This window comes from Telmatherina bonti (genome assembly GCF_933228915.1).
Source record: "Telmatherina bonti genome assembly, chromosome: 15".
NCBI classification, from domain to species: domain Eukaryota; kingdom Metazoa; phylum Chordata; class Actinopteri; order Atheriniformes; family Telmatherinidae; genus Telmatherina; species Telmatherina bonti.
The window spans coordinates 25,019,785-25,046,031 of record NC_136613.1 but is presented as its reverse complement, the minus strand read 5'-3'; the positions used below and the strand labels follow the sequence as shown (position 1 = coordinate 25,046,031).

At 38.6% G+C, this 26,247-nt stretch overlaps 3 protein-coding genes across 3 annotated transcripts; 1 reads left to right on the top strand and 2 right to left on the bottom strand.

Moving 5' to 3' along the window:
* Nucleotides 1-436: 436 nt before the first annotated feature.
* On the bottom strand, nucleotides 437-6,512 carry LOC306766258 (high-affinity choline transporter 1-like; the record flags this gene model as incomplete). The annotated part of the gene is made up of 8 exons (XM_079253908.1): nucleotides 437-1,090; nucleotides 1,215-1,432; nucleotides 4,454-4,607; nucleotides 4,836-4,979; nucleotides 5,196-5,344; nucleotides 5,500-5,655; nucleotides 5,982-6,095; nucleotides 6,329-6,512. 8 exons carry the CDS (start codon nucleotides 6,510-6,512, stop codon nucleotides 437-439), a joined length of 1,773 nt encoding a protein of 590 aa, XP_079110034.1.
* A 5,515-nt stretch (nucleotides 6,513-12,027) lies between these two features.
* Nucleotides 12,028-14,278, bottom strand: LOC306766272 (claudin-14-like; the record flags this gene model as incomplete). The annotated part of the gene is made up of 2 exons (XM_079253927.1): nucleotides 12,028-12,534; nucleotides 14,045-14,278. 2 exons carry the CDS (start codon nucleotides 14,276-14,278, stop codon nucleotides 12,028-12,030), a joined length of 741 nt encoding a protein of 246 aa, XP_079110053.1.
* Nucleotides 14,279-18,104: 3,826 nt separating this feature from the next.
* On the top strand, nucleotides 18,105-25,898 carry LOC306766879 (F-box only protein 47-like; the record flags this gene model as incomplete). The annotated part of the gene is made up of 10 exons (XM_079254731.1): nucleotides 18,105-18,291; nucleotides 19,166-19,327; nucleotides 19,494-19,570; nucleotides 20,860-20,934; nucleotides 21,329-21,437; nucleotides 21,629-21,823; nucleotides 21,954-22,103; nucleotides 22,199-22,341; nucleotides 23,068-23,227; nucleotides 25,798-25,898. 10 exons carry the CDS (start codon nucleotides 18,105-18,107, stop codon nucleotides 25,896-25,898), a joined length of 1,359 nt encoding a protein of 452 aa, XP_079110857.1.
* Between the last annotated feature and the right edge of the window lie 349 nt (nucleotides 25,899-26,247).

Here is a 26,247-nt window from a genome sequence, read left to right as displayed (position 1 = left end):
ACATGGACACAGTATTTTGGTTAGATATTGCACTAATCTTTTGGATAGCAATAAATCCATTTGGCAGTCTCCTATGTTGTCTATTGATAGTTCCTCTGATCACAGTAGCAGCACCTAAATCAAAATGGTTATTGTAGCTGTAGATTCACAGAGTCATGGTCAGAAAACACAAGAATGACTAATGGGATGCTTTGCACAAGTGACTGAGCCAATGTCTTAGGTCTACACAAAGAGTGAAGGGAGAGAGAGACCAAAAAGGAGGCACCATTTCACCATCATGAAACAAACTTGTGGAGTCACTTGGAAGCCAGAGCAGATTTCTGCTGATTCAGCTTCCAGTGTGGCAGTAGCAAGTTTTCTGAAAAAAACGGTGCCTCTCTGACTATTCCTTTGTCTTGACATTGCTTAGTTCAAGTTTTCTTTGTGCCTTTGTTGTTTAGTTGTCGCTGTGGAAAGACTCTGGGCTTGATGCACCATCATCGCTTAGGACCTCAGTGTTGGTAAAAGTCCCAGCAATTGAAGTACCCAGGACCTGGTTGACTGGAGCCATCTCTGAAAGAATTATGTTGTCATGATTGGTCACTAGAGTTGCCTTGTCCATGATCTCCTTGCTATGCTTGGACACAACGGCATCCAGGAAGTCGTACTTGTGCGACAGCATGCCACTTTCAAATAGATACTTTGCCAGGTAGGAAAAGGCCACATTTGCCAAAAAGGATGCTACCATCGATACAGACTTGAAGGGGAACCTCTGTTGGACGAAGAACTCTACATCTCCAGTGAGGTGATGGATTCTCTGTTCTGTCACCCAGCCGGGGTAATAGATGAAGGGAGGGAGTTTTAGATAGGGCTCCCCGCCACCAATGCGAAGCAGAAGACCAAAGAGATAGCCCGCCACGGACCCATAGGTATTAGTACCTTTAACAAATAATACACTGAGCAGTTGGGGAAAAATGATGACGTACACAAGGTCAGAGCTTAGGTACCACAGGCCATACACTGATCCTGTTAACAATGCCATTGCTGTGGCGAGAGCTCCAAATACAAATATGGTGAGGCGCATCACCCAAACAATCTCACGATCTGAGGCCTAAGAGAGAAAAGAAAGAGCTGTTGTGAAAACTGAAGGCAGAAGCTACCGACTTATTAGTGATTTGCGTGATGGTGGCATAAACTGCATTATTCTTATTCAGCAACGTCATCGGTGTTCTTACCGACTGCCGAAAGGCGAGCTGATAAATGTTTCTGGCAAACATGGAACTGGCCGACAGTATGGACGAGTCTGCAGATGACATGACTGCAGCCGACACCGCCCCAAGACCAAAGAAGGAGACATAGGGCGGGCAGAGGTGCTGAAGCACTATGGGAAGGATCATGTCTGATTCATCCTTATCCTTTGGAGGAAGGGGACCATAAGCAGTTTTGTTCCAATCTGAAAACAAAAGAAGAGATTAAAAGGTTCAATTTGAATCAAAATCACCAGTGACAAAAACTCACCAGTTTCCATAAACCTGTAACAAAGACACTGTTGTATTGTGGCTCAATGTGAACAGGCTGTACTGTACTTGGAACTTGTTCACATTTCAAGATTAGCAACATTATGCTCTTGGCCAACCTGTGTAATACTAAATGGACTGAAAGCGGCATTTTATTTTTTTTTTTCACTGATCCTGTCAGCTTTTCAGAGTATTCTACCTTGAAACCTTTTATAGGACTCCCTGTGGCTACATGCTTTTGCTGCATAGAAACAAAAAGCCTTCATGTGTCTGTGTGCTGAAATGCTACAGAGATTATCAATGTAGTACTGTTCTATTAATCAACATTTATGAGGCGAGCCACTGTAAAAGGGAAATGCTACAATATAACAGTAAGAAAATATGTACCCCCCCCCCCCTTCCCTCTCCTTTATTGGAAAATCTGTGCTTTTTTTTCTCCCTGGATACTCATAAAAAGTGGTTGATCAGACCTGGTTATACATGAAACAGCTACGCAAGAAGATTAATTAGCTTCTCCTCAGATGTAATATTCACTAAATCGGCATGGTTTGATGGCTCTCTCTTCGGTCCTTTGTGAGAGTATCCGTCTGCTGCTTACCCTCCAGACGCAAAACAAAACTCCATGTACACATCTGATAAAAAACCCCACAAGCATCTGGGAAGTACGCACCCCACAAATTCATGGTGCTGTCTTTGATCACACTTCGCTGTTTGAATATTGGATCAAATTCCTGGATCTTTACGTTGCCTTGTGATGTTTCATTAACTGCAATCAAATTATCCAGCTGCAAACCAGTCATAACACAGAGAGGCTATGAAGACCAATCCACATGATTCACTGTGTAGACGTCTTTTCCAGTCACTGTGTAGCTGACTGAGGACTAGTGGATGCTTGAGGTTATGATTGTCAACCCAGAATGTGTTGGCATTCATAACGTCCTTCCCATTTTCAGTTGCTTTAAGACTGAGATTAAATTGTTGCCCACCCCTTTACTCACTAGTGCTTATATCAAAAAGTCCTCAATCACACACAATAGATTATTTAATTATAACCTTATTATTAAATGGTCTGTCATGACATGACAGACCATGGATAAGCATCTAATAATTAGTAGATTTTATGTTATTAAGTCTGACTTGAGCCATTTAAATTTGTTTTTGCAGCATGCTCATCCTCTTGATGTTTGTGCAGGTTCACAAATAAATGTGATAATCTTATTGTATCGTGTCATTTATTTTACAGGCTTGGTTATTGTATACAAATGAAACCAAGAGAGCAGCTGAATTAATTCAGTATTGGTATTTTAATTGACCCCAACACTTTATACAACCACAGGCCCCCAGATGTTATGAGTTTTCCTGCGGCAACACACCTGACTCAAATCAATCTGTAATCTGTAATTAGTAAAGATCAACACAAATCTACTTATTAAGTCTGATGTGTATCAGGTATGTTGCAGCATAGAAACACCTAACATGCTCTACACTATCAGCCGTGCAGATGGCAGGAAGAAAATCAGACTAGTGGGTGTTTCCACATCAGAACAAATGTCAACAACAAAGGTGATACTAGCACCTATCAAACAAGCCAGTACTACAAGGTTAAAACTTGAAGGCCTTTCACTTGAAACACAGAGTTTGCAGTTTTTTTCGTTTCGAAACAACATGGTTAAATACTAGCACAGCTATGGGAGCTGACCTGTTTGTGGACATGTAAATGGATCATTCTAAAAGAATCGAAAGTAGTTATTTCAATACACTGCTGCACGGTGGTGTGGTGGTTAGCACTGTGACCTCAAAGCAAGAAAGTCTCTGGTTCAGTCCTCGGCTGGGAGGGACTTGATTAGTGGTTTTTCTGTGTGGAGTTTGCATGCTCCCCCTGTGTATGCGTGGGTCCCCTGGTTTCCTCCCACCATCCAAATGCATGCATGTAAGGTTAATTGGTTATTCTAAATTTTCCCTAGGAGTGAGTGTGAATGGTTGTGTGTCTCCTTGTGCTTGCCCTGCGATGGACTGGCAACTTGTCCAGGGTTTACCCCGCCTCTTGCCCAAAGACTGCTGGGATAGGCTCCAGCTCCCCCATGACCCTTGATTGGATTAAGCGGATCAGATAATGAATATTTTAGTAAAGTGACTGGATAACAGAAACACATTTTTAAATAAAATATTCCTTTTTTTTGGTCATTGACCTTTCATGTTGTTTACAGTGTACCTTTAAAACACTCCTGAACTTTGACAGATTTTCTCACTTTGGTGTTCCTTAATAAGAGTTAACTTGGTTTCTGTCCTGCATCCTGTCTCTTCTCTGAGCTCAAAGCTGGTTGATGTCATTTCACTGTTGACTTTTCTCCCTTGTTCAGTCGTGACTCTCTTTTATTATCTTGCATCCTGTGGTAATGTCTTTGTTTCTTCAATGATTCAGTCCTGGTGTGTTCAAAACAGCCAGTGTGTTCAAATCCAGTAGCTGGTGTGTGATCAAGTGTCATAAAACCAAATGCAGCTGTCATGTGCTGCCTCAGGCTAGATAAAAAAGTTGTACACAATGGAGTTTCTCAGTCTCTCAGAATATAGTTTATGAATGGCAGAGTGCCATCAAAATGAGTTAAAAAAAATGCAGCGTTTCAAGGGTGGAAAGTTAAATAACGTTTTATGGAAGCCATTTTGACATCTTGGTTGCAGTTGACCACTAGAGGCACATTGTTCATAGTAATTCTAGATAATTTCCTGCATGAACAAGTGACCCATTGGTTCAACTATTGGAGAAGACTAATTTAGCTATTTTGAGCATTCACAGCTAAAAGTCATGTAATTTCACTTAAAGTCAAACTGCTTGTTCATGTGAATCCCTCTTAAAAGGATGAGACTTTTTTTTGCAGGTTACACAACAGAGAAATTTAGCTTTAGTTTAGCAGCAATGCCTGGTGCATATATTGGTGCATGTGTGGGTGTAAATTTACCCGTGGAAGCCCCTATAGCTCCTATGAGGACTGATGGGACGGCCATGACCAAGCAACCAAAGGCAGCAAGGAAGGAGAGAACCTGAGCGTAGGTAGCTGAAGAGGCAGAAAGAACCCGTTGAAAATAGACCTGCCAGGGAATCCCCCCCAACATCTAGAAACAAAAACATCATTGTAAATACAGACTCTTAAAGCATTAACCAGAAATCTAAATGATGCACATCAACACATCAACATCTGTACGTTAACTAAACTTAAATATCCTAAATGTCAACTCTGTGATTGCAATATTAACGGCTCAAATGAAATCACATGTTTCTTGTATATAATTTACATTAATATACTGTCTGGTGATGAATATTGACATAAAATTACAACTTGCCAACAAAAAGAAGTTGTCTGCCCATAGCCAGTTGTCTTCATGGTTAATTTTCCCCAGCCAGGGAGATTGATAGATTTCTTTCTTGGCTGAAACACTGATGTCTGACACGGCGGGATTGGAAAGGGCAAAAGGCACACTAATCCACTGTCAATCAAAATATCACACGAGAATTAGTTTTCTTTTCTTAGTATAACTAAATACATGTTAATGTATGTTTAAAAACAAACTATTCTAATATATATATATATATATATATATATATATATATATATATATATATATATATATATATATATATATATATATATATATATATATATATATAAACACACTGTATATTGAGCGGATGCCAACACTCACCAAGCCCACAAAGATACAGAACAGCTGAACCACATCTGTGTAAGCAACAGAGTAAAGTCCTCCAACGAGTGTGTAGAAGATAGCTATCAGTGCTGAGATAACCACTGACATGTTGATGTTGATGTCAACAATCACACTGAGAGTAGCACCTGCGCAGTATCAAAAACATTCAGAGTTAAATCAAAATCTGCACTCAAATTTGAAAACATGAAAACATTTAGGGCTCATAATTGGTCTTAAAAGAAAGGGCACTTGAAATATAGATCAACAACAGAGGTGGGGATCCTGCCTCCAGATCACTTACCCAAAGCAGACAAAATGGCTGCAGACCAGAAGATTTCCCCCATGAGCGCAGGGATGAAGAGCAAGCCCCCCATCCTTTTCCCGTACAGCTGCTGGAAAGGGTCCAGCATGGTGACATATCCACGTGATCGCATGGGTTTGGCAAAGAAAAGCCCCCCTGGGTGATATCAGACATGCAAACAACTGGCTTTAATTTATATTATTTGTCATCAAGGCCAGATGAATGTTGTGTATGTGTGTGTGTGTGTTTGCAGTCGTGTTCACGGTGAGTCTGTTAAAGTTCTCATAACTACATGCTTTTCATACACTGCATCATAATACGTCATGCATCTTTACAGCAAGTTAAACATATATGAAACTAATTTTGGTTTGTAGAGGTCTGAAGATAACACCTACACATGCGCATTGTGAAATATACTATAATATTCCAAAAGTTTACAGCAACCTCATCCTATTTAGATCATGTAAGAGCGTGAATCTTACCTACTACCAGGCTGAGAGCATAACCAAAGGGTGCCTGTGCCCAGGCCAGGCCGTAGTCCGGCAGGTAGACATATTCTGCTGTCCCGTTGATGTAACCTCCGCCGACCCATGTGGCTAAAAAAGCGGAATAACTTGTTTTACTTTTGTCAAAATGCATTTATTTTAAATATAAGCACTTTAAAGTATCTGAAAAGTAAGAATGCAGTTTGCAAAGATGCAGCAGGGTGGGAAACAATCCGCGCGTAAAAGACTGAAGTGAAATCGGTGGCTTTCATTTTATTGTGGTGTTTTATAACTTTAAAGCGGCGCATGTTGAGCACCAAGGTCCACAAAATTAACCAACTCACCGGTCATTGTAAATCCACCAACAAACAGCCCAATGTCCCTTCCACCAACCATAATACTCTCGCTGCGCTCTCCACCATCACCAACACCAGAGTTCTTATTCTTCCACGCTGCCCAGATCCCCACGAACAGAATCAACACATAGAAGATCACAATAGCAACGAGACCCTCGGCGTGGATTGTCATCTTCCTCTCGTCCGCTTCCCGCCGAGATCAAGAGCTACTGGACGCAGGCTGGAATCTCATGGAGACAACTTAGAAGAAAAAAAGAGGAAACTTAAGATGTCTTTTATCACTTTCTGTAATTTGATGCAATACACACATAAAATACAAGCAAATGCACAAACCAAACAGTACACGCGTAAAATTCCAGACCTGTGGAAATGCGTATGTAACATGCAGCCTGAAACCCGTAACCTGATGTTCCAGTTATTTGTATTTGAGATTTTAAAAAAAACACGCAATATTATTTTATTTTATCTTCCGCTTAGTGGAGGAAGACCACACCTTGCAGATATATTTAACTCACGCTTTTTGTGAAGCTGGTGGGTAAAAAATAGTTCAAACTTGATTGACCATACTTCTTTAAAGTTTTTTTTTTTTTGCAATCTAGCTGTGACAATTATAAGGATTCTTTGTTCACCAGATTATTTTGACGCACTTATTTTAAAAACACCTTAAAGCTCCGGGTCTGACCAAAAAAAAAAAACAAACAAAAAAAAACATTTCTTATCACCAAAGTCTGAGATTATCCTTAAAAACACACACATTGGTGAAAATATGCAAAATGGTCAAACGTGGGAGAATCCTGTGAAAGAAGAAAACGATGTCGTGTCCGACTTCATACAACTAACGCACTTAGTAGCCTGTAAGACAGGAGGGAGATAAAGCTGATCTCTATCATGCGTGGACTTTACCTGAAAGACTATCAGACAAAAAGACACACTGGACCATCTGGATTCGTGGGGCAGTGCTCACACACTATCAGTTAAGATTTCAGTGGAGTATGCTTTGACGCGCATCTTGCTGATTCACTTCACGGAATTCTTTCAGACAGTTTTGTGCCAGTTTAACTACCTATTTCTAAAAATGAACAAACATATGTCTATTGCCAAATAATATGTACAAATTATGACCCAGTATCTTTTCCTTTACATGCGGAAAAGTGCATGGTTCCCCTCCGAACATCATCCAACAACTGCGAAGCATGAATGAAAGAGTTCTTAAGCAGATGCGTCTGAGTCCAAAGTGCTGCATCAAACCTGGGGTTTTTGACTTCCAGTGGCTCCATGAGACCGGTATTGCTTAATTGATTCCTCTTCAAATCATCTGTCACATTAGTCAAACGCTGTTACAGTCCGCCATAAGTTAAACAAAATATATTTTTAAAAAGTGTCATTGGCTTACCTTTCCTTTGAAGAAACAAGTCTAAATAGATCACGAGGAGTCGAGTCTCCACAAGCAACATAAAAAAGTGTTAAACGTGTCCTGGCACAAAAATATATGACGATGTCACTCTGTAATCCACCTGGAAGTGCAAACACAATTCTCCTATGTTGTTTTTTACTCACCACCGCTTGTCGGGAACAGACGCGCAGAAGGAAAGCGCGAGGGAGGGGGAGAGAATGGAGGGGGGGTAGAGATGAATGGGAGTGGTGGGTTTATTGGGTGCTGTCAGGGTGGGTAGATGGTGGATGAATGTCTTCCAGGACAGGACGAAAATAGCACCTAATAGAGAGTGGCATGACGCACAAGCTCTCCGGAAAAGCTTTCCAATATCATAATATCGTACTGGAAGGAGAGGAAACCTTTACTCTGCCAGGTTGCATTGCAGGCCTGATTTACGATGTTGCGCAGATCCCCGTTTGCCCTGTGATGGAGGCAGCTTGAGGATCTGCCTTGCTTTTAAGTTTATAACCCACTTTTCAGTCTATTTTCCCTCCAAAACATTAGTTTGCTCACAGTTTTAGGATTTTCTCTCTACTTTGAGCACAGCAGTAATTGCATAAATAAGTTTATGTGGTGTTTTTATCTGGACAGGGCTGCCTTCTGTCACTAAGTGAAACAAAGCAAAAACAGCCTCAAAAACGTCATGCGTTTGCTTTGCGCAGCCAGGTCGCTGTCCATGGTGCTGAGTTGCGGTTCTCGGTAGAGATACGTTTTAAGTTCTCACTCAAAATTTGCCTCCACTGAGCTATGCGCTTGATTTTCTTCCTTTTGGATGCAGGATTGTGTGTATGGAAACTCTGAGTAATAGTTTGAAAAACATTTTCATTTTTCTAATCTGGAAATTCTCTTGAACATCCTAGAGATTCTCAATGAGACTCAGGTCAGGACTCCGTGGTGGTCCGTCCCTGCAAGAAAATGATGCTCCCTCAACCACTTTTTCATAATCTGAGCCCTAGTTTGGCATTGCCATCTTGGAATATCTCCATCCTATCAGGGAAGGAAAGAGAACTCTACTCATTCAGTATATTCAGGCAGTCAGCTGACGTCGTTCTTTGGCACATGATGTCCCTGAACCTGTCCTGACCATCTGCAGCAACCCCAGACCATAGACTCCCCCCACAGTCTTGTACAGTATTATTATTATTTTTTTTAATCAATATTTTTTATTTCTATATATTTGAAAGGGACAAGTATGCTTCATGCATGACGTCACATACTACAGCATTTTAGCCAAGTCTAAATTTTTAATGCCCCTCCCCAGTTGGGCTTTTACACTCGACAGAGATGACAAAACATGTAAACAGTACATTACATTGCAAAAAATAAAAAGTATATATAAATATGTGCATGTATACAGATACAGATACCAGCACTTTACTGTAAATTTATTTGAACTTTTGTATTTTAACAGTAAATTACTCCCAAATTAAAGTACAATACTGAAATTGTAAATTTACAGTAAAACACTGACATCTATATTTAACAGCATTTCACCATTATTTTGCGGTATTTGTACCATACTTACATTAACAGTATAGTACTGTTAAAATAATACTGTAGCTGCCAGTGTTTTACCGTAAATTTACAGGATTTTTTCTTAGCGTGTACAGACACACACACACACACACACACACACACACACACACACACACACACACACACACACACACACACATACATACACTAAAATATTCAATTAAATAAAACACTACCAAAGCACCCATTTAAAATTTGTCAAAAGTAGATCCATTGTTAACAAACAAACCCACCCTAGTAGACAACAGGCATGATGGCCGCATCACTTCATCTGCCTCTCCACCTACCCTGATGTACCCATCTCTCTGGAACAGGGTAAATCTGTACTCATTCTTCCATGACCTTCTTCCATTTCTCTAGAGTCCAATCTTTATGCTCCATAGCAAAATGAAGAGTTCTTCACTGGTTAGCCTCACTGGTTAGTGGTTTTCTTATGGCTACACAGCTGTCCAGTCCCACTCTGAGTTCCCTTCACATTGTATGGGGTCAAATGCTTTTACTTTCACTATTAAACATAACACCGACTTCTATTGTTGGTTTTCTTTATTTTGATTTCACCAAACATTTAAATGATCACCATACTTCAGGATTTTTTTCTGACCAGATTTCTTCCTGAAAGATGATGGTTCCTCACCATCTTTCCAGCTTTTGATAATCTGTAGGACAACTTTTACCTCAAATTTAGTAGTCTCTGCAAAGACGTCTTTTCCATACCTACAGGATGTATCCTTCCACAAAACACGGAGAAGCAGCATTTAGCTGTTACACTGCAAACACAAGGAACAAGCTGCCAGTGGAGATTAAACTCTTACCAAATGTAGAAACTTTTAAATCCAGGTTAATAACATCTCTTTTCACATGCGCCTATGCATGACATCTGCACAGTCACATTTAATTAATTCTGCTTTTCATTTTTTAAAATACAATTTATTATTTAATTGTGATTTTACTATTTCTGTTTTCTTTTATGCTTCTATTGTTTGTTTTAACACCATCTCTAATGATTTTAATGTTTCATGTAAAGCACTTTGAATTGTCTTGTGAATGGAAGGTGCTATGTAAATAAATTTGCCTTCCCCAAATTGTTTAATATACAACAAGCTACTCATTGCATCAGGTGGGGTTATATAACTTGTTGCCTGAAAGATAAATCCCCCATGCAGTAATCATCCAACAGGAGGCTCCTACCAATTTGCTTAGTTAAATCCAAAATTTTAGTTTGGGAAGGTAGTTATTCTTTAATAAAGAGCAAAGGAATAATAAACCCTTGTTAGTGAACGTGACTTAGAAGTTTATGTAAGGAACATGCCTAAATGAGCTAAATAATGTGGTCCACCACATTATTTAGCTCACTTCCATCCAACTAACTACACTAACTTTAATAGAATTTTTTCCCCAGTTTTTATCCTTATTTTCTCTCCTTATCTTGTCCAATTTTCTTTACAAGAATATTAATCTCATTATATTTTAAAATTTACATTTTACTCATTAAGCAGTTAGACAAAGTTTACAGATAATTAACCAGATGCTTTTTACTGAAGATGTTCTTTGTTCATTTTCTTTTCCTTTATATAATTCTCCCACTTTAGGTAAATAAGCTACTCTTACTGCTAGAGGTTTAATTGACTTGCTTGAATGTTGACACATCCTGTAATGTAATGTCTTTGCAGCAGACAGTCTGTCAGACAGAGGGCACCTATAATTGGAGGGTTTTCTACAAATAAGCCTCAGAAACATTTCTATTGTGTTACGGGTAGTTAGACAGTCAGCCAGGAGGGCCTCAGAGGAGTAGTAAATACCTTCATGTCCAACATTACTAAGTTAATCATTAAGAAAAGAAAAAGAAACTCAATAAAAATACAATCCAAATATTCCACAGAGTAAAAAGCTGGAAGAATACAAGGCCCCCCTCTCGCTACATGATGAGACCAGATTTTAAAAAAGTGTGTTGTCGCCATCCAGTGGCATCTTTAAGCTTCACTGAGATCTTCACTGAGGGTTTGTAGAAACAAACACTTTAAACATGCATCTAAAAAGGAACTTTCTGAAAAATGTTTTGCTTTTCATTGCAACAAAAGCTCAATTTAACTCTAAAAATGTCACCAGTGTGAGCAATCTCCGTAGATATGATCCTGAAGATAAGTTGAAGAAAACATAGAATAAAACTATTCCTTACTCTTAGGAATTACAGATTCATGATTTATTGACATAAGATATTTTATTATCTGTTCGTGAAACATGTAATATCTTTGTATTTTAATAACGAATGAAAGCAAACAGAAGGAAGGCTTCTACAAGTCTTATGATCAGAGGCCACTGACAGTTTGCAGGCTTGTTTGTTACATTTTCCTGTAGCATATCGCCACCTTCTGGCCACTTAGGGACATTGCAGCAGCGTCAAACAATTCTGTCATTTTCTTTAGAGTTCAGAGGTTCGCTGCACTCTTTGTTTGGATAAAAAGGTTTGTGGTTTATTTAAAAAGCCTTCAGTGAAAACATTTTGATTTTGGTTAGAAAAAGTAATGTAATCTAACGTTCATGAAAATAAACAAGCAAACAAAAAACAAAACAAAACACAACATGAATAAAAACAACACAACTAAAAAGATATGTTTTCAAAGTGATCAGTTGACAGCGGAGGTCTATGCAGGGCCTTCTTCAAGATATACACAGATGCTGTGGTCTGACAGTGTCGTGTGTTAGGCTGTTTGCAGTCTTAAACATAGTTGTTGAGCCTGTAGCCATTGCTGGAGAGGGAGCACAGTGAGGGCGCATGATTGTCCTTCAGAGCCTCAGGAGGTTTGTAGAGCGGGGCAGGAGGATGAATGTTGTTGAAGGCAGGGGGAGGTGATGACAGCTGACTCCTTTGCATCTGTCGAGGGCTTTGCAAGTCGCTGCCTCTGCTGCTCCAGCACAGCACCAAACCCCCGGTCAGACTGAGGCAGGCCGAGGCGTAGCCGAGATAAACAGCCAGGCCGATTTCGTACTTATGCCCGCTGGGAGGAAAGGTGTTGTAGAATTCCATGATGACGTCATTGGTGGTCCAGGACACAGTGACCAGGCAAAGGAGACCGGCACAGAGAAAGCAAATACCCGCGCTCAACACCAGGGGAGATTTGACCACTGAATGTCGAGCAAAGCGGGTACACTTCATCCCCATCATGGCAACCAGAGATGCCAGGACTGAGGTGAGGCAGGAAAGTACCATGAGTGCCCGGGCAGCCTAAACAAGTAAACAAGAGTAGAAGATCACTTTCACATTTTGGTTTAATATTAACTCGCAAACTGCATTCTGTGTGGAGAAATCTTACATATCCATGCCAGTTTACAGTTAATGGATAGTCACAGTTTGCTGAACGATGACCAGAAGTAAGGATGTCAAAATGAACATGGTCTAACTTAATGAATTACTTAAATACCCAGTAATTTAACAAAATAGATATTTCTTCTGATTTTCTGAGTGTTCTCTCACCTCACATTCACATAGTATGTTTATCTAGTTTACAGATTAAAGAGTCTCACTTACAGAGATGTTAGATATGACTTGATGTTTTACAACAGCAAAAATCAAAGGCAAGACACCCAAGATCATAAACTAAACAGACACAATAACAACTAAATGCAGATTAATCTTTGGATTCAAATCCGGGTGTTACTGAAGATAATGAAAATAGAAAATGTTCTTTAATCAATTTTAGTGAATAAACTAAGTAAAAACAATAGTTCTTCATTAAGTTGTATTTGCTTTGTTAATGAAAACTGTGCAAGAATTGTTGTACAAAAACTGACCGGACAGGAACAGTAACACAACACGGCTTAGTTATTCAACGGTGAGGACTGCATTTCAAATTCATGCATGGTAACATTTAAAAGCTTTGCCTGTGTTGCTTTGTGGGTAGTAAAAGAAAGGTTTTCTTCAACTTAAAAAATGTGTAATTACAATTTCCCATATAATTTTAAATAGTTAATGCACTCTGTTCATGGAGTTAACCGGCTGTATACATGTTCTTGTCTTGCTTGCAGAGAAAAAAATCGTATATACTAAATACGTTATAATCTGAAGGATGACTTTTAACTTATCTATTACATCTATTTTCTATTATTTATGTAAATATTTTTGTATAATTTCCCAGGGGGATTAACACAGTATTTTTTATTTATCTCGTTTGATTTTTCTTCCGTTAAAGTCCCATTACTGTAAAAATGAGATTTACTTCAAGTGAAATCACAATGATGAGGCAAAATAAATAAAAAAATAACACTGATATTAGTCACAAGCTATGATTTCAATAATAACAGGCTGTGAATGGATGCAGCAGCAAAATCCATAAGAGAGTAGTAATAAATGAACACAGGTGAATATAAAATGCATGTTGCCTTAAAAGACCCTTTTTTGGTGGAAATAGTTCATCTTTCAGCCTGGAAGCTGACTGGGAACTCATTCTGTCACTAATGCGTTAAATTTCCAGTCTACGCCAGTGAAATTAACTTTCTTTAAATTTATTGGAACAAAACAGAAGTTTAAAAGTAATTAGGTGACACAAATCTGCCAAGGGTAACAGTTTGTTAAATGATTCAGATCTGAACGAAATTTATCTCCATTTCTGTGACTGACTGACAACTGACATAACCAGTAAGAAGTAAGACTGATTTCTTTCCTCTGCTTCTGATCTCTTCATGGCAGCATCAGGTGCTTTGTATGAAAGTTTCAGGAAATGGAGCGGCTGCGGTACCTGCAGATCGCGGGGAAGTGCCAGCAGGGATCTATAAAGCTCACACTGGTAAATGCCGGTGCTGTGCCAGACGCACACCATCCACAGGCCTTTCATGTAGGCGGTGGCTGTGATGATATTAGAGCCCACATAGGCTGTGCTGCGCCAGTGGGGGAGCAGGGTTGCAGCTAGAGTTCCTACAAAGCCCAACAGTCCTAAGAAGAAGCCAAGGAGCTGAACTGCCCCGCTGGCCATGATTGGCTCGCTCGGACAGATGCTTGAACTGAAAAGTAGAAAGTTAGAGAGTACGGACAATTTTAATCCAGATGTTCAAAGTACCAAGTGATAATTACTATCTGTTAAGGTGGATTATACATCAGATGTGTAACCATTCAGTAGATTTATAGCTTTTAAAAAGATAAATGCAAAATTAAAACTCAGAAAAAATATTTCAAATACTCTATGAAAACAGAAAATCACTTATAATGAAACTACTGACTGTCCCCAAGGCTGAAATATGGCTGGATTACTCCTCTTATCTGCCTGCTCCCCAGCAGCACAGCATATTCCAGCGAGCTTACATCCAGTCACAGAGTCTTAGCCATTCCTCAAGTGTCTCCCGAGTGTGGGGCAGAAATAGCTGTGGACGTTTCAGCGCTCTGGCATCGGTCTCTGGTGAGCGGCAGGTGACTGCATGTGTGACTAATGAGAGCAGTGTTCAGCTTCACCTGTTTAACGCTCTCCTCTGGAGGGCAAACCACAGCAGTCGATTTGTTAAGCTCTTCACCACCCCTCAGGAAAGAAGCGAGAGAGGAAATTAAACATTTACAGAAACCACCCAAGCTGAGAGCACCGCCATAAGCCACTAACTTTGAATTTTTTTTTTCCAGCTATATGGGGTGTTTGAAAGCAAGTTGAATGGCTTGGTGACAGAGTCTCTGACTGCCAGGCCCCAAACTGTGACAAGAAGCGAAGCACTGGTGGTCGTTTTAATAATGAGATAAATGATTTAATTTCCTGTTTCAGTAATGTCTGATCTGAGACTTCATAGAACCCAGTTATACATTGACCAAACAAACAGCTGAAAAAAATAACCCAACTTTGAGCTCAAGGCTACAAGTAAATATTTCCTTCCACAAAGTGTAAAAAAAAACAAAAACCTACTTAATCATTTACATTTGTTCTGTGTTTTGAAATATTTACTATAATTAAGGTGCAGGGGAATTTTCGGAAGCATTACATGTTAATTATGATTTAAGACAAATGATATTGATACTCGACATTTGCCTCTTGCAACCACAGGGGCATAAGAAACTTTAAATTTCAAATTGTACCACTACAAAGCATTGTTTCGACTTCCTCTGAGAACAGAGGCTGTTTATAAATGCTTATTATTGTTCTGGGTCAGACCTGGCACCGCTTGGACCTCTTAAAATCTCAGTGATACAAGCCTCATTGTGCTTACTTCATGATTGACTACTCAGATGGCACAAACAGGAAGCAATAGAAACAAAAGCAAAGCTCTGCATCTTGTTTTCTCTCCTGTTTGCTCTAGATTTAGGTCAGTTTCATCACTTTTGAGAGTGGAAATCACTTCATTTGAACAAAAACGGAAGTAAATTTCTGAGTCATGAAATACTGCACATGTGCAGCTTTTCTTTTTAATGCCTTAATATTCCATGAAAACTTCCCTCTTCCAAATACTCACTGATAAGATGTCTAAATGTCCATGGTTTCAGGTGTTCAAGACCGGCTCCTTCGGTTTCTGCTTCCAGTCAAAATGGATGTCCAGTAAATGTGTCCTGTGGGACTGTTAAGTCTGTGACAGGCCAGTTTTAGATATCCCCATCCTCAGCATCGGCATCATTCCTGTAAGAGGCAGCAGCATCATGTAAGAGATGGCATGTGAGACAGAGCCACTGCTGGCTCATCGCTCCAAGCAGATAAACAGGGCCGATGTCAAAGTGTTGTTGGAGGCAGAGCGGCGTTGCTAAGCAGACACAGACAGAGGAGATATTGTCCACAGTTGTGCTTTTCTTTTAGTTTTATCTCCCAAACTGACCTTTACATCTCCAGATCTGTTCAGAATTAAATTAAATATTAGATCAACAGATATCAAAAGTATGTAACGTACTAACAACATAATCAGCTTGTTATTTGTGATTAAAAGTTATTTGTTAAATGCACATTTCAAGCATTTGAACTGTAAAAACAATCATCAAAACTGTGAAACTAGTGAATGTGGTGTTGTACTAGTAAGACATACTGTACAGCGAGGCAGATGAGGCAGATTAAATTTGTAATTTTTTATCTAATTCCTTTGGGGTCCAACTTCTTTTTGCAGTTCATATCCCTTTCTTCAGCGGTGTCCCGAGTGGAGCCTACCGTGACATCCTGTTGGTATACAAGAGCATTTCACCAGCCTTTCCCCTGGGTCCCTCATGCTGCATTCAGCTCTCTGTAAGAGCCCTATAGTGAAGGGATCATCCTCTCCAAGGTCTGCCTGTGGGAGACGCCATTTGAATGTGGAACACTTAATAGTCTTAGTTAAGCAGAATAATCCTGTGATTAGCAGCTGAGCGAAGTTGGTTTGCTGCACTCAGTGCTTGAGGGTACTAAATGATGTCTGTAGTCAAGACTAACCTTTTTAAAGGTTATGTCTTCACAGCTCTGAAAAGGCTGCACTCTTTTCTAGTTAAAATGTTTGTGTATGTTCATATACATACAGTTGTGCTCATATTTGTTCATACCCTTTCATTAAAGAAAAGGCTGAATTTACAACAGTCACTCAAATAACTGGAGATTTAAAAAAGGAACAGTAACTAAAAATTTGCAAAAATATAATTTAGTAATATAAGACACTATTTTTTCATTTAATTGAGTTGAAGAAAGAAAGAAAAAACAAAATAAACAAACAAATTGGTCCTGGACAAATTAGAGCACTTTTCTGTTGAACAGTGGGACAAAATACCTGTCAACAGGTGCAGAAGTCTGACTGAGAGGAACAGAAAACACCTGAGTGTAGCGGAAACATTAAAGGATTGTTCAACAAAATATTAGTTTATGAGTAATGTATTATGTAATAAATTATCTTATTTGTTTGCTTTAAAAAAAAAAAAATTTCTATTGAACCAGAATTAGAAAATAATGTAATGATTTTCATAAAATGTTTATTTCTTATTACTTAAGTCAATTTCATCTTATTTTACAGGCAGCTTTCCCCCCCCCCCCTTCTTTAATGAAAGGGTATGAATAAATATGAGCACAACTGTATGTAGATAAATATATATATTTTATATATACACACATATGTACAGTGAGGCAAGTAGTATTTGAACACGCTGTGATTTTTAAAGTTGTCCCACTTAAAGCGCATGTCCACTGTGAGAGACAATCTAAAAAAAATCTGGAAATCATATTGTTAAAAAAAGAAAAAATCTGGAAATCACATTGTATTATCTTTTAAATAATTTATTTGTATGAGGTCAATTCATTTATTATTGACCTCTTAAGAAATTTTCAGTATTACAGTGAATAGAGTAGCATACCACAGCAGTATATCACATGACCATTTTTTAATATCACATTCTGAATATAAATATATTAAACAAACGAATAAAAATAAATAAATGAATAAATAAATAAATAAACATATAGTTTATGGTAATATTTTTGCCACTAGATAAAAGTCACCCGGGACATTTTCGCGCCATTGTGAGGTGATGCGTAAACATACAGAAGCTAGCACACAGCTGGCTGTGCTGCTACATACACATCTAATGATAACATTTTTTTTAAAGAACAGGTATGGTGTTTTTTTTTTGTTTTAAATGTTAAGCGTGTTTTGTGTTCATTTCAAGCCCAGTTTGAGGCAAAATTTAGCCTAATTCCAACAGTTATAAAGTTTAGTCAGTTCAGTTTTTTTTTTTTTTTTTTTACAGCAAAGTTAGCTAGCGCTAGCATGCTGCTGCTCCGCTCAGTCTGTGTGGATTCATTCCCAGCTCTACCCAACTTGTTAGTTTACAAGCTAAAATGTCTTTATTCTTTTGAAAGGGGTACCGTGAGTTTACCAGTGCTGACAATGGCCAGGAAACCAAGCAAAAAGCGTCGGAAGTTTACCCTGGCACCAAAGTCCCTGCTTCAGAAGAAGACTCCGCGACCCCGGACCGTCAGAACCACGATGACCCGGAGTCCGAGTCCCGCCGGTCCCAGCTTCTTCACCTGGCTGCCCACAGAGGTGGTACACATGGTCCTGGACCAACTTTCAGGTAGGTGTTATGTAATAGGAGTCTTAAACTCACCTAGTCCGTGTGAAAAACAGCATTCAGCTTTAGGGGTTGAGTCTCTGCTCAGTGTGATGGAGATAAAACGGGTCTGGATGGATTAAAGGAGTTTCTGCACAGTGGTTTCCACACCCATCTATGGACATTTTCTATTTCTAGGAAATAGTTAAAGGCTGATGCATTTATTGCAGATTTGAGCTGTTGTCTTTGTGTTGCACATCTTTGCTAAATGCAAGATCCATGAATGCTGCTAAAGTGCTCAAAATATACTTTGCACTTTGTGTGCATTTCAGTGTACTTCCCAGAGATATACTTTAAAGAAAAGTATACATGTAAACTTGGTCTACAGTAAATGTGTAGGAAGTACTTTTGCACTTATATTTAAATGTATGCTTAAATATTTCATGATACACTAAGCTGATTTAGATAAAAATATTAAGAAATATCTACCTTTTTTTATGTACAGGTGTACAAGACTTTTATCCAATAGCAGATTTTTCTTTCGGGTTTATTACTTATGTTACTATCAGAAGTGTAACTCCTGTGATAGTTTCCACAATAACTTGAAATAACATTTCATAAAGACTTCAGTTTTACAGTTGTGTTGCTAATAAGGCCACTGGATCTGACCAGTCAGGCTTGGCTGAGTCTTTTGGTAGCGTATTGGTCTTCTGTTGTATTGTACAGCACATGTGAAAATGTGTGGGATGACTAACATTTTACTAATTCTTTTATAGAAATTTTCAACTTGCAATGATAAAACATTCATGAAAAAATGTTCTGAAATACTGTGAATTAAACTCCTATCATATACTTTATTTAGATATATTATTTTTGCTTGTGCGTGTGTGTTTGTCAGTGCTGGAGATCAGTGTGTTTTCCATGGTGTCAAAGGAAATCACAAACTATGTTGTCACCTACATCTCTTCTGTGGCCTGGAAGAATAAAACCATCGCCCAAAGCTTTCATCCCTCCACGTGCCTTGAACAGAGATCAACGGCTGAACACTACAGAGATCTGGGTATGCTGCACTTTGCTCTCTTTAGTTAAGTACTTATCACAGGTCTATATTCATTTGTTTAAAAAGAAAAGTGTATTTCTCAAAGCTATTTTCACAGTGATCGGCATTCCTCCAGCTTTCAGGTCCTTTTTAACTCAGTGATGTGTTTTTGTGTTTGACATCTTAGGTATGTTGTTCAAGAGATGTACCCTGTTACTACCCACAAAGGACAGGTTAAAGTTTATCTTTGGCAATTTTTCTCAGGTAAGGAAGGGCACAGCTGATGGGAAAAGTTAGAACAGTGTGTTATTTGTGAAGTATATCAAACACATAGCATAAGTGGATGTTTTTGAGTTTGTGAATTAGTGAAAATTGAATAATATTTCTTATTTCTGTGATGGTCTGTATGATGTTCTGTATGTTAAGTTGATTGGTTACTTTAAATTGAGCCATACGAGTGAGTATGAGCATAATTGGTTGTTTGTCTCTGTGTTGGTCCTGTGATTGACTGGGAACATGTCCAGGGTGTACTCCGCTTCCCGCCCAATGATTGTAGGGATAGACTTCAGCTTCCACGTGACCCTGAATTGGAGGTTAAGAAAATGAATGGATGGTGATGTTTTGTAAAAATGAAGGCATAAACCCTCCTTAATTATTTATAATTTGCTTCCAAGAGGCCAAACTTTCTTTTAAGCTTTTAAAGTGGTCATGAACATTAGTTGTCAATGCTTTCTGAAGGTGCATCAAAGATTTTCTTCAAACATTTTGACTCATTTTCTGTCCAGTCCTTGTACTTGAGTGTCCTCACGGGAGTGTTTTTTCTTTTCTCCACTTTCCACTGAGTTCAAACATAAAAAAGGCATCTAACTCAAGGGGATGAGCCAGTTTTGTGTCCACACATAAAACACATCACATTTCTGTTAGACTCTGCAAAAAAACCCAAAAAAACCAAAAACTTGTTGGAGCCTTTTCCAGCACTTAGCATGTGAGACGCCGGGTTTTCCTTTCATAAGGTAATTCCCTCATCATTGACTTCTCAGTGTGTGTCGTGTCCTAATTTCTTCCTGTAGTTGAAAGAAATTACACAAGTGGAAGTCAAAAGAGTATGTTTTTAGCTCGACAAACATGTGATGGTTCAGGTTTTGTTGAAGAATAAAGATCACAGGGAATGTTGACGTTCAAGATTCATAGAATTTCACAGACTTTATTTCCATTTTCTTTTATAATCCCTTTTCCTTTTATTTGTGCATATTTTAGTGCTCCTGTTTTTGTTCTTTTAGCAGTATGTAAAGAAATTAAGGGTTTCTTAAACAAGTCCACAGTCTTCTACATTGCAATCTTTATTAGTGAGTTTCCCCGAAAAGAAAGTTACATGATAAAAAAAAAAATTTGATATATGTTGAATATGTTTTATTTCAAGCAAAATAAAAGATATAGAATCTATCCATATGGTGGTAGTTTTTGTAATGAAAATGTTTTATGTTATGCAATGATGATTTTTAACACTTCACACAAACAATAACTGACAAAAGTGTGTGTGTGATTGGTGCCAGATTCCCTGCTTCATGCTGGAGCAGTGCCTTGCACCAGACTGCCCTGGCTTCTCCAGGTATGGCGCCTTCCTCCAGGTGAGAGCCTCATATAAAGGTTTGCAGATTTAGCAATAAATTGAAACATGGAATGTAATTAAAGGAAGTGAGTTTTCAGATACAGCTAAGAGAAAATGAAGATGATATGAGTGCATTCATATTCCTTAAATTAATGGAGCATGAAGACATGCTCCTCCAGAGAGGACCTTTTTAGCAGCAAACACCCTGTTGTTACAGCCCATTAAAGTGACACGAAGAAGTGCTGTGTGCTGTAAAAAACAGTGATAATTACAGGAACTCCAGGTTGAATCTCTGAATATATTAAGTTGACTGATGACTCTTCTTTTTTGTTTCAACTTTGTGTTTGTGTGTGGATACTTTAAAACATTTTAACAGTGTCGGTAGTAAAATGAAAATATGAAATACTTTGCAGATTTTGATCGCCGGCTGGGATGAGCTGGAGTGTCACAGAGTGTTCAACTTCTTGTGTGGACTCACAAACCTGATGCAGAAGGCTGAAGCAGTAATGACGGCGAAACCAGGTTTGTGTTTCTGTGTGGAAACTTGGAACAAAGCAGGAATGTAAGCGAGATTTTCAGTTAAAGCCAGCATGTCCAGTTTCCATTTGTGAAGGGTTTGTGTTCATCTCGGGTCAGTAAACTTCAAAGTCTCTTTATTTTTCAAAGAATGTGACATTCTAAAGAGGAAATGTGAAAATGTGTGTGCTCCCAAGGGGTAAAGCCATATCAGGAGCTGCAGCTTCGCCTGTTCTGCCGTCACGTTCTGTTGGACCCGTGGCCGAACCAGCCAGAGTGCCAGTTCTGGTTACTGCAACTCCTGAAGCCTTGGCCCATGGTCAGCCAGGCCCACCTACTGTTCATCCTCTACGGTCCTCTGCTGCCTGAAGGTCAGATAATGCACAGAATTGGTAATTAAACCAAACCAGGGGTGTTGACTCATTTGGTAGATTGATAAAGACATTTTTTTGTTACAAATTGATTAAATGGAGCTTGTAATGAACAATTTTTCTAGGATTTGAGGTCTTCTGTTTTGTGCAGGCACTCTCGGCTGGCAGGATTTGGTGGAGAGGGGATTACCACTCAGCGCTCTGTGGGAGCTAGCTAAGGCCATCATCATGCTTTCTGGGAAACTTGATGTCAAAGGCTGGACCACTGACTCAATGCTGGCAATATGGGAGGAGCTAACTGGTATCTTAAATCAGGATTAGTCAAATAACAAAAAATGCTACAAAAATGCTTTTTGTTACTCATTTTAAAGTGGCTTTCCTCATCTCCATATGCAGCCATTCCTCAGCCATGGCACGTTGAGAACATGGCCCGTCTTTTAGTGCTGTGTGGCAGCCGCTTCTGTTACACTGTTCTGGCCAGCAAGGCGCTAAATGGACGATTGATGGAGGTCTCAAGACTTATCATCTATATCATACTGGTGAGAATATTTGTTTAATCTTAAAATAAGTAGTTTCATAATAAGCTTTATTTGTGGTGCGTGGAGTATATTAAGATGTTTGACTGTGATGAAGTACATAGAATCATTCATAGACATGAAGAAGAAATGATTTATTCTAACAGTAACAACACATGAGAATGTAGTGTTTTACTCAGAAACCACAAGGGGCGAATAATAAAACCATGGGACTCATCTTTGAGCTGAGATCACACTGATGATCATTCTCAAAGCTTTTCTAAAGTGTTAAAAAAAAGCCCAACAAAAAGGAGTATTTAAGAGGATTATGTGTATTTATTTTTTTCTTTTTCATTAGAAAAAGAAAAGATGTGTGCTGTCCATGGTGCTGATTTAGTCCATTAGCCTGCAAGCTTGTGTGTGTGTGTGTGTGTGTGTGTGTGTGTGTGTGTGTGTGTGTGTGTGTGTGTGTGTGTGCGTGGGTGGCTGGAGGGTGAGGGGGGTTCACCTCTGGAAGAAAAAAAAAGTATGAATCATCGAAAACAGCAAATCATCATAGAGGACATTTTTATTTAATCTTTAGGAAAGTGCCATACATAAGTTGATCTTTCCATTTCCATGACTTTGATTCACCTTTTGTTTAATGATAATCTTTGATCCTAAAATGAACTAAACTATCCCACAAATCAAAAATAAGAAATTACAGTTACTGTGACTTTTTTTTTTTTTTTCTTGTTTGTGTGTCTTCAGGTGTGTGAGAAGGATGGCTATCACATGAGCTGGGCTGTGAATTTGGTACAACAGATTTGCAAGGTCTTCACCACAGCACCTGAAAAGTTTAGCTTCATTCAGCAACTGGAAAACACCTTTTCAGAGGTCATCAGGGAGTTCTTTGAAGTTTCTGTAGCAGGTGAGCTTCTGCCGCTTTCTTGAAAGTACATTTAATTGATTTTAGATCTCTAGGTAATCTTTTAAAACAAGAAAACCCATTTCAGACAAGTTTGAATAGAGAACAGAAGGATGAAAAAGGACGCAAACTGCGCTTCCATTACATTTTTCTTTTGCAAAATAAAAATATTTGTAAGTTTTGTCAAACAATAATTGCGATTAGCGAGGGTTTTCATTGATCAGATTTTAGCGCATTAGCCTCAAGTCTCGTAAAATCTCGTTCTTCTTGTGAGATTTTACAAAAATTGCGACTCACACATGGTAGCCACGTAGTGTTAATTTGGGGATTTTTACTTGCTGTGGAGAATTTGCTACGGCTTTTCAAAGCTTTTCTCCCTCGTTTTTATTTTCTAAAACTCAGAAATTTGCTGTTGTTTGTTCCACACTGTGCCATCTTTACCAGAAATGAACTGGTCATGACCCCCACGTCACATCCAGGGACACATAAATGCAAAAAAGTGTTTCAATTACACTTTTGCGATATGTTTCTACATTGAAACATCTGAAAAACCACCTCATGAGAGTGTAAAAACTTTTTAGGTATTTTTGAGATGTATGTAGGTGTTTCCATTCACGTTTTTTTTATTGCAATACTTAGCGTTTGCACAATTCTAGGTTTAACGGAAATGCACCGACTGTTTTATGACAATGTTATGATTTTTTATCAATGGGCTGATGATAGGAAAGTATAGAGTAAAAAAGGATCAAAACTTTCCCCATATTGTGTGTATGATGGAGGAATTGTAAACAACATGTTAAAAAACAGAAGGTAGAAACAATCCATCAAATATTAACAAAAGATTAAAAAAATCCTAAATAAACGTGCCAACCTGGTTGGAAGGTAGGGAGATTAGGACACATTATAAAAATTCATAATGTGATTAACTGGCATATTTAGACAAACAATAATTACACTGATAAATACTCAGTTTGTCAGTCAAGACAGTGATTTTTTTCTGTGGTGTGGGACAGCTAGCTTTGAAAGTTTCCGTTGCTGTGCATGTATGTGTGCGAGTACATGTTTGTGACAGCTCAGACAGATGACATCTCCTTCGAATTCCCATTTTTCATTAGAAGCACTTTTTGCTCAGGTGGATGTGTTTTTGCCTCACTTTTGGTACCTGCTGCAGACCTTCATTTGTCTCTGACTGCATTCAACCTTTCATTTCTTTTCCATGCATGCTAATTTCCAATAACACATCTGGAGGCATACTCTAATTTCCTCTAATGTGGGTATATGAATAAATCCACCAGCTTCAGGCATTGATTTGGCAAGCTTTGATAAATACTGGTAGAACGTTTTGCAAGTAAAAGCTATTGGTGGTGACTTTAGAGGTACATTCCTGTGATTATACTCACATTCACAAACAGATGTGAATTTATATCCTAAGTTTTCATGAGTTTTTGTATCAGATCACTCAAGTGACTTGATTTCCCTGTAGACCTTTATATCTGCTTTTTGTCAATTTTTTTTAATTTTTTTATTTAGTGACCAAATTTTATTCCATACTGACATGATGGCATCACAGAGTTTTTGCAGACTTGTTGGCTGCTTAAATGTACCACATCCCAAAGATGATTTATTGGATTGAGATCTGGTGGCTGTGGAGGCCATTGGAGCAAAGTGAACTCATTTTCATTTTCAAGAAACAAGTTTCAGATGGTTTGAGCTTTTTGCTTAGAAGATGGTGGTCATTAAGGAATGGACATGGCCAGCAATTATTATCCGTTAAGCTGTTGTGTTTAAACAATTTACAAATGGTACAAAGAGGCCCCACACACACTGAGAAAACATCCCCTACACCATTACACCACTACCAGCAGCCGAAACTGTTGATACGAGGCTGGAGAAATCCATGCTGTCATGATGCTTATGCAAAATGGTGACTTTACAGTCGGTAGTGGCGACTGAAATGGAGACACATCTGTCTAGGCAACAATCTTAAATTCTCCAGTGTTACAAATCTCTGTGGATTGTAGCCTCAGGCTCCTGTTATTGCTTGATGAATGGGCGCCCGGGAATGGGAGTGGTCTTTACCGGACATGCGTGTTCAGAGATGGTATTCTGCATATTTTAGTTGTAAGCAGTGATCATTTGAGGTACTGTTACTTTTTTCTCACCTCATTCTCCTCTGAACTCTGACATCAACAAGACATTTTTATCCAGACAACTGTCTGTCACTGGATATTTTCTCTTTTTCTGACCGTTCCCTGTGTACGCTGGAGATGTTTGTGCATGAAAATCACAGTTATTTAGCAGTTTCTGAAATACTCAGCCCAGCCTTTATTGTGCCAATAACTGTCCGACGTTCAAAGTCACTAAAATCTCCCTACATCTCCCCAAACTGTTGCTTTGTTAGAACTATAGCAAATCATCTTGAGCATGTCTACAAACCGAAATGCATTGAGTTGCCATGTGATTGGCTGATTGGCTGATTAGTTTGTTGCGTTGATATTTAAAGAGATGTGCCTAATAAAGTGGCCAGTACGTTTCAGTCAATACAAAAAGTAAACAATATTATCTTTTTCCAGGAAACCCCTTTGGAGACAGAGAGATTTTCCAGAACCTGTGCATCCTCCTGGACTCCAGCGCTCACTTCCACGCGAAATTTCTCTACATGCTCCTCAAATAGGAATTATGCAGAATAAAAGTGGAAGAGATGCAAGATGTGGAAGAGATGGGAAGAAACAAGTGCAAATAATGAAGGGTGTTAGTCAATAAAGACAATGATGTGCGACGTGCCTCTACAGCAGCTGACAAGGAGTGCTTTCAAATGAACAGAGAAGCACTTGCTTGGAAATTGATGCTCTAGTTTAAAAGTAAACCTATTTATATGAATATTATATTTGTCTGAAGGTTTTACAATCTGGTTCTTAAAGCTTTTTTTTATGTTCACTTTTATAAAAAAAACAACATTTATTTATTAGAGAAAAAAACTGAACATATTTATGAACATTATTTATCTTTTCTATGTAAATATA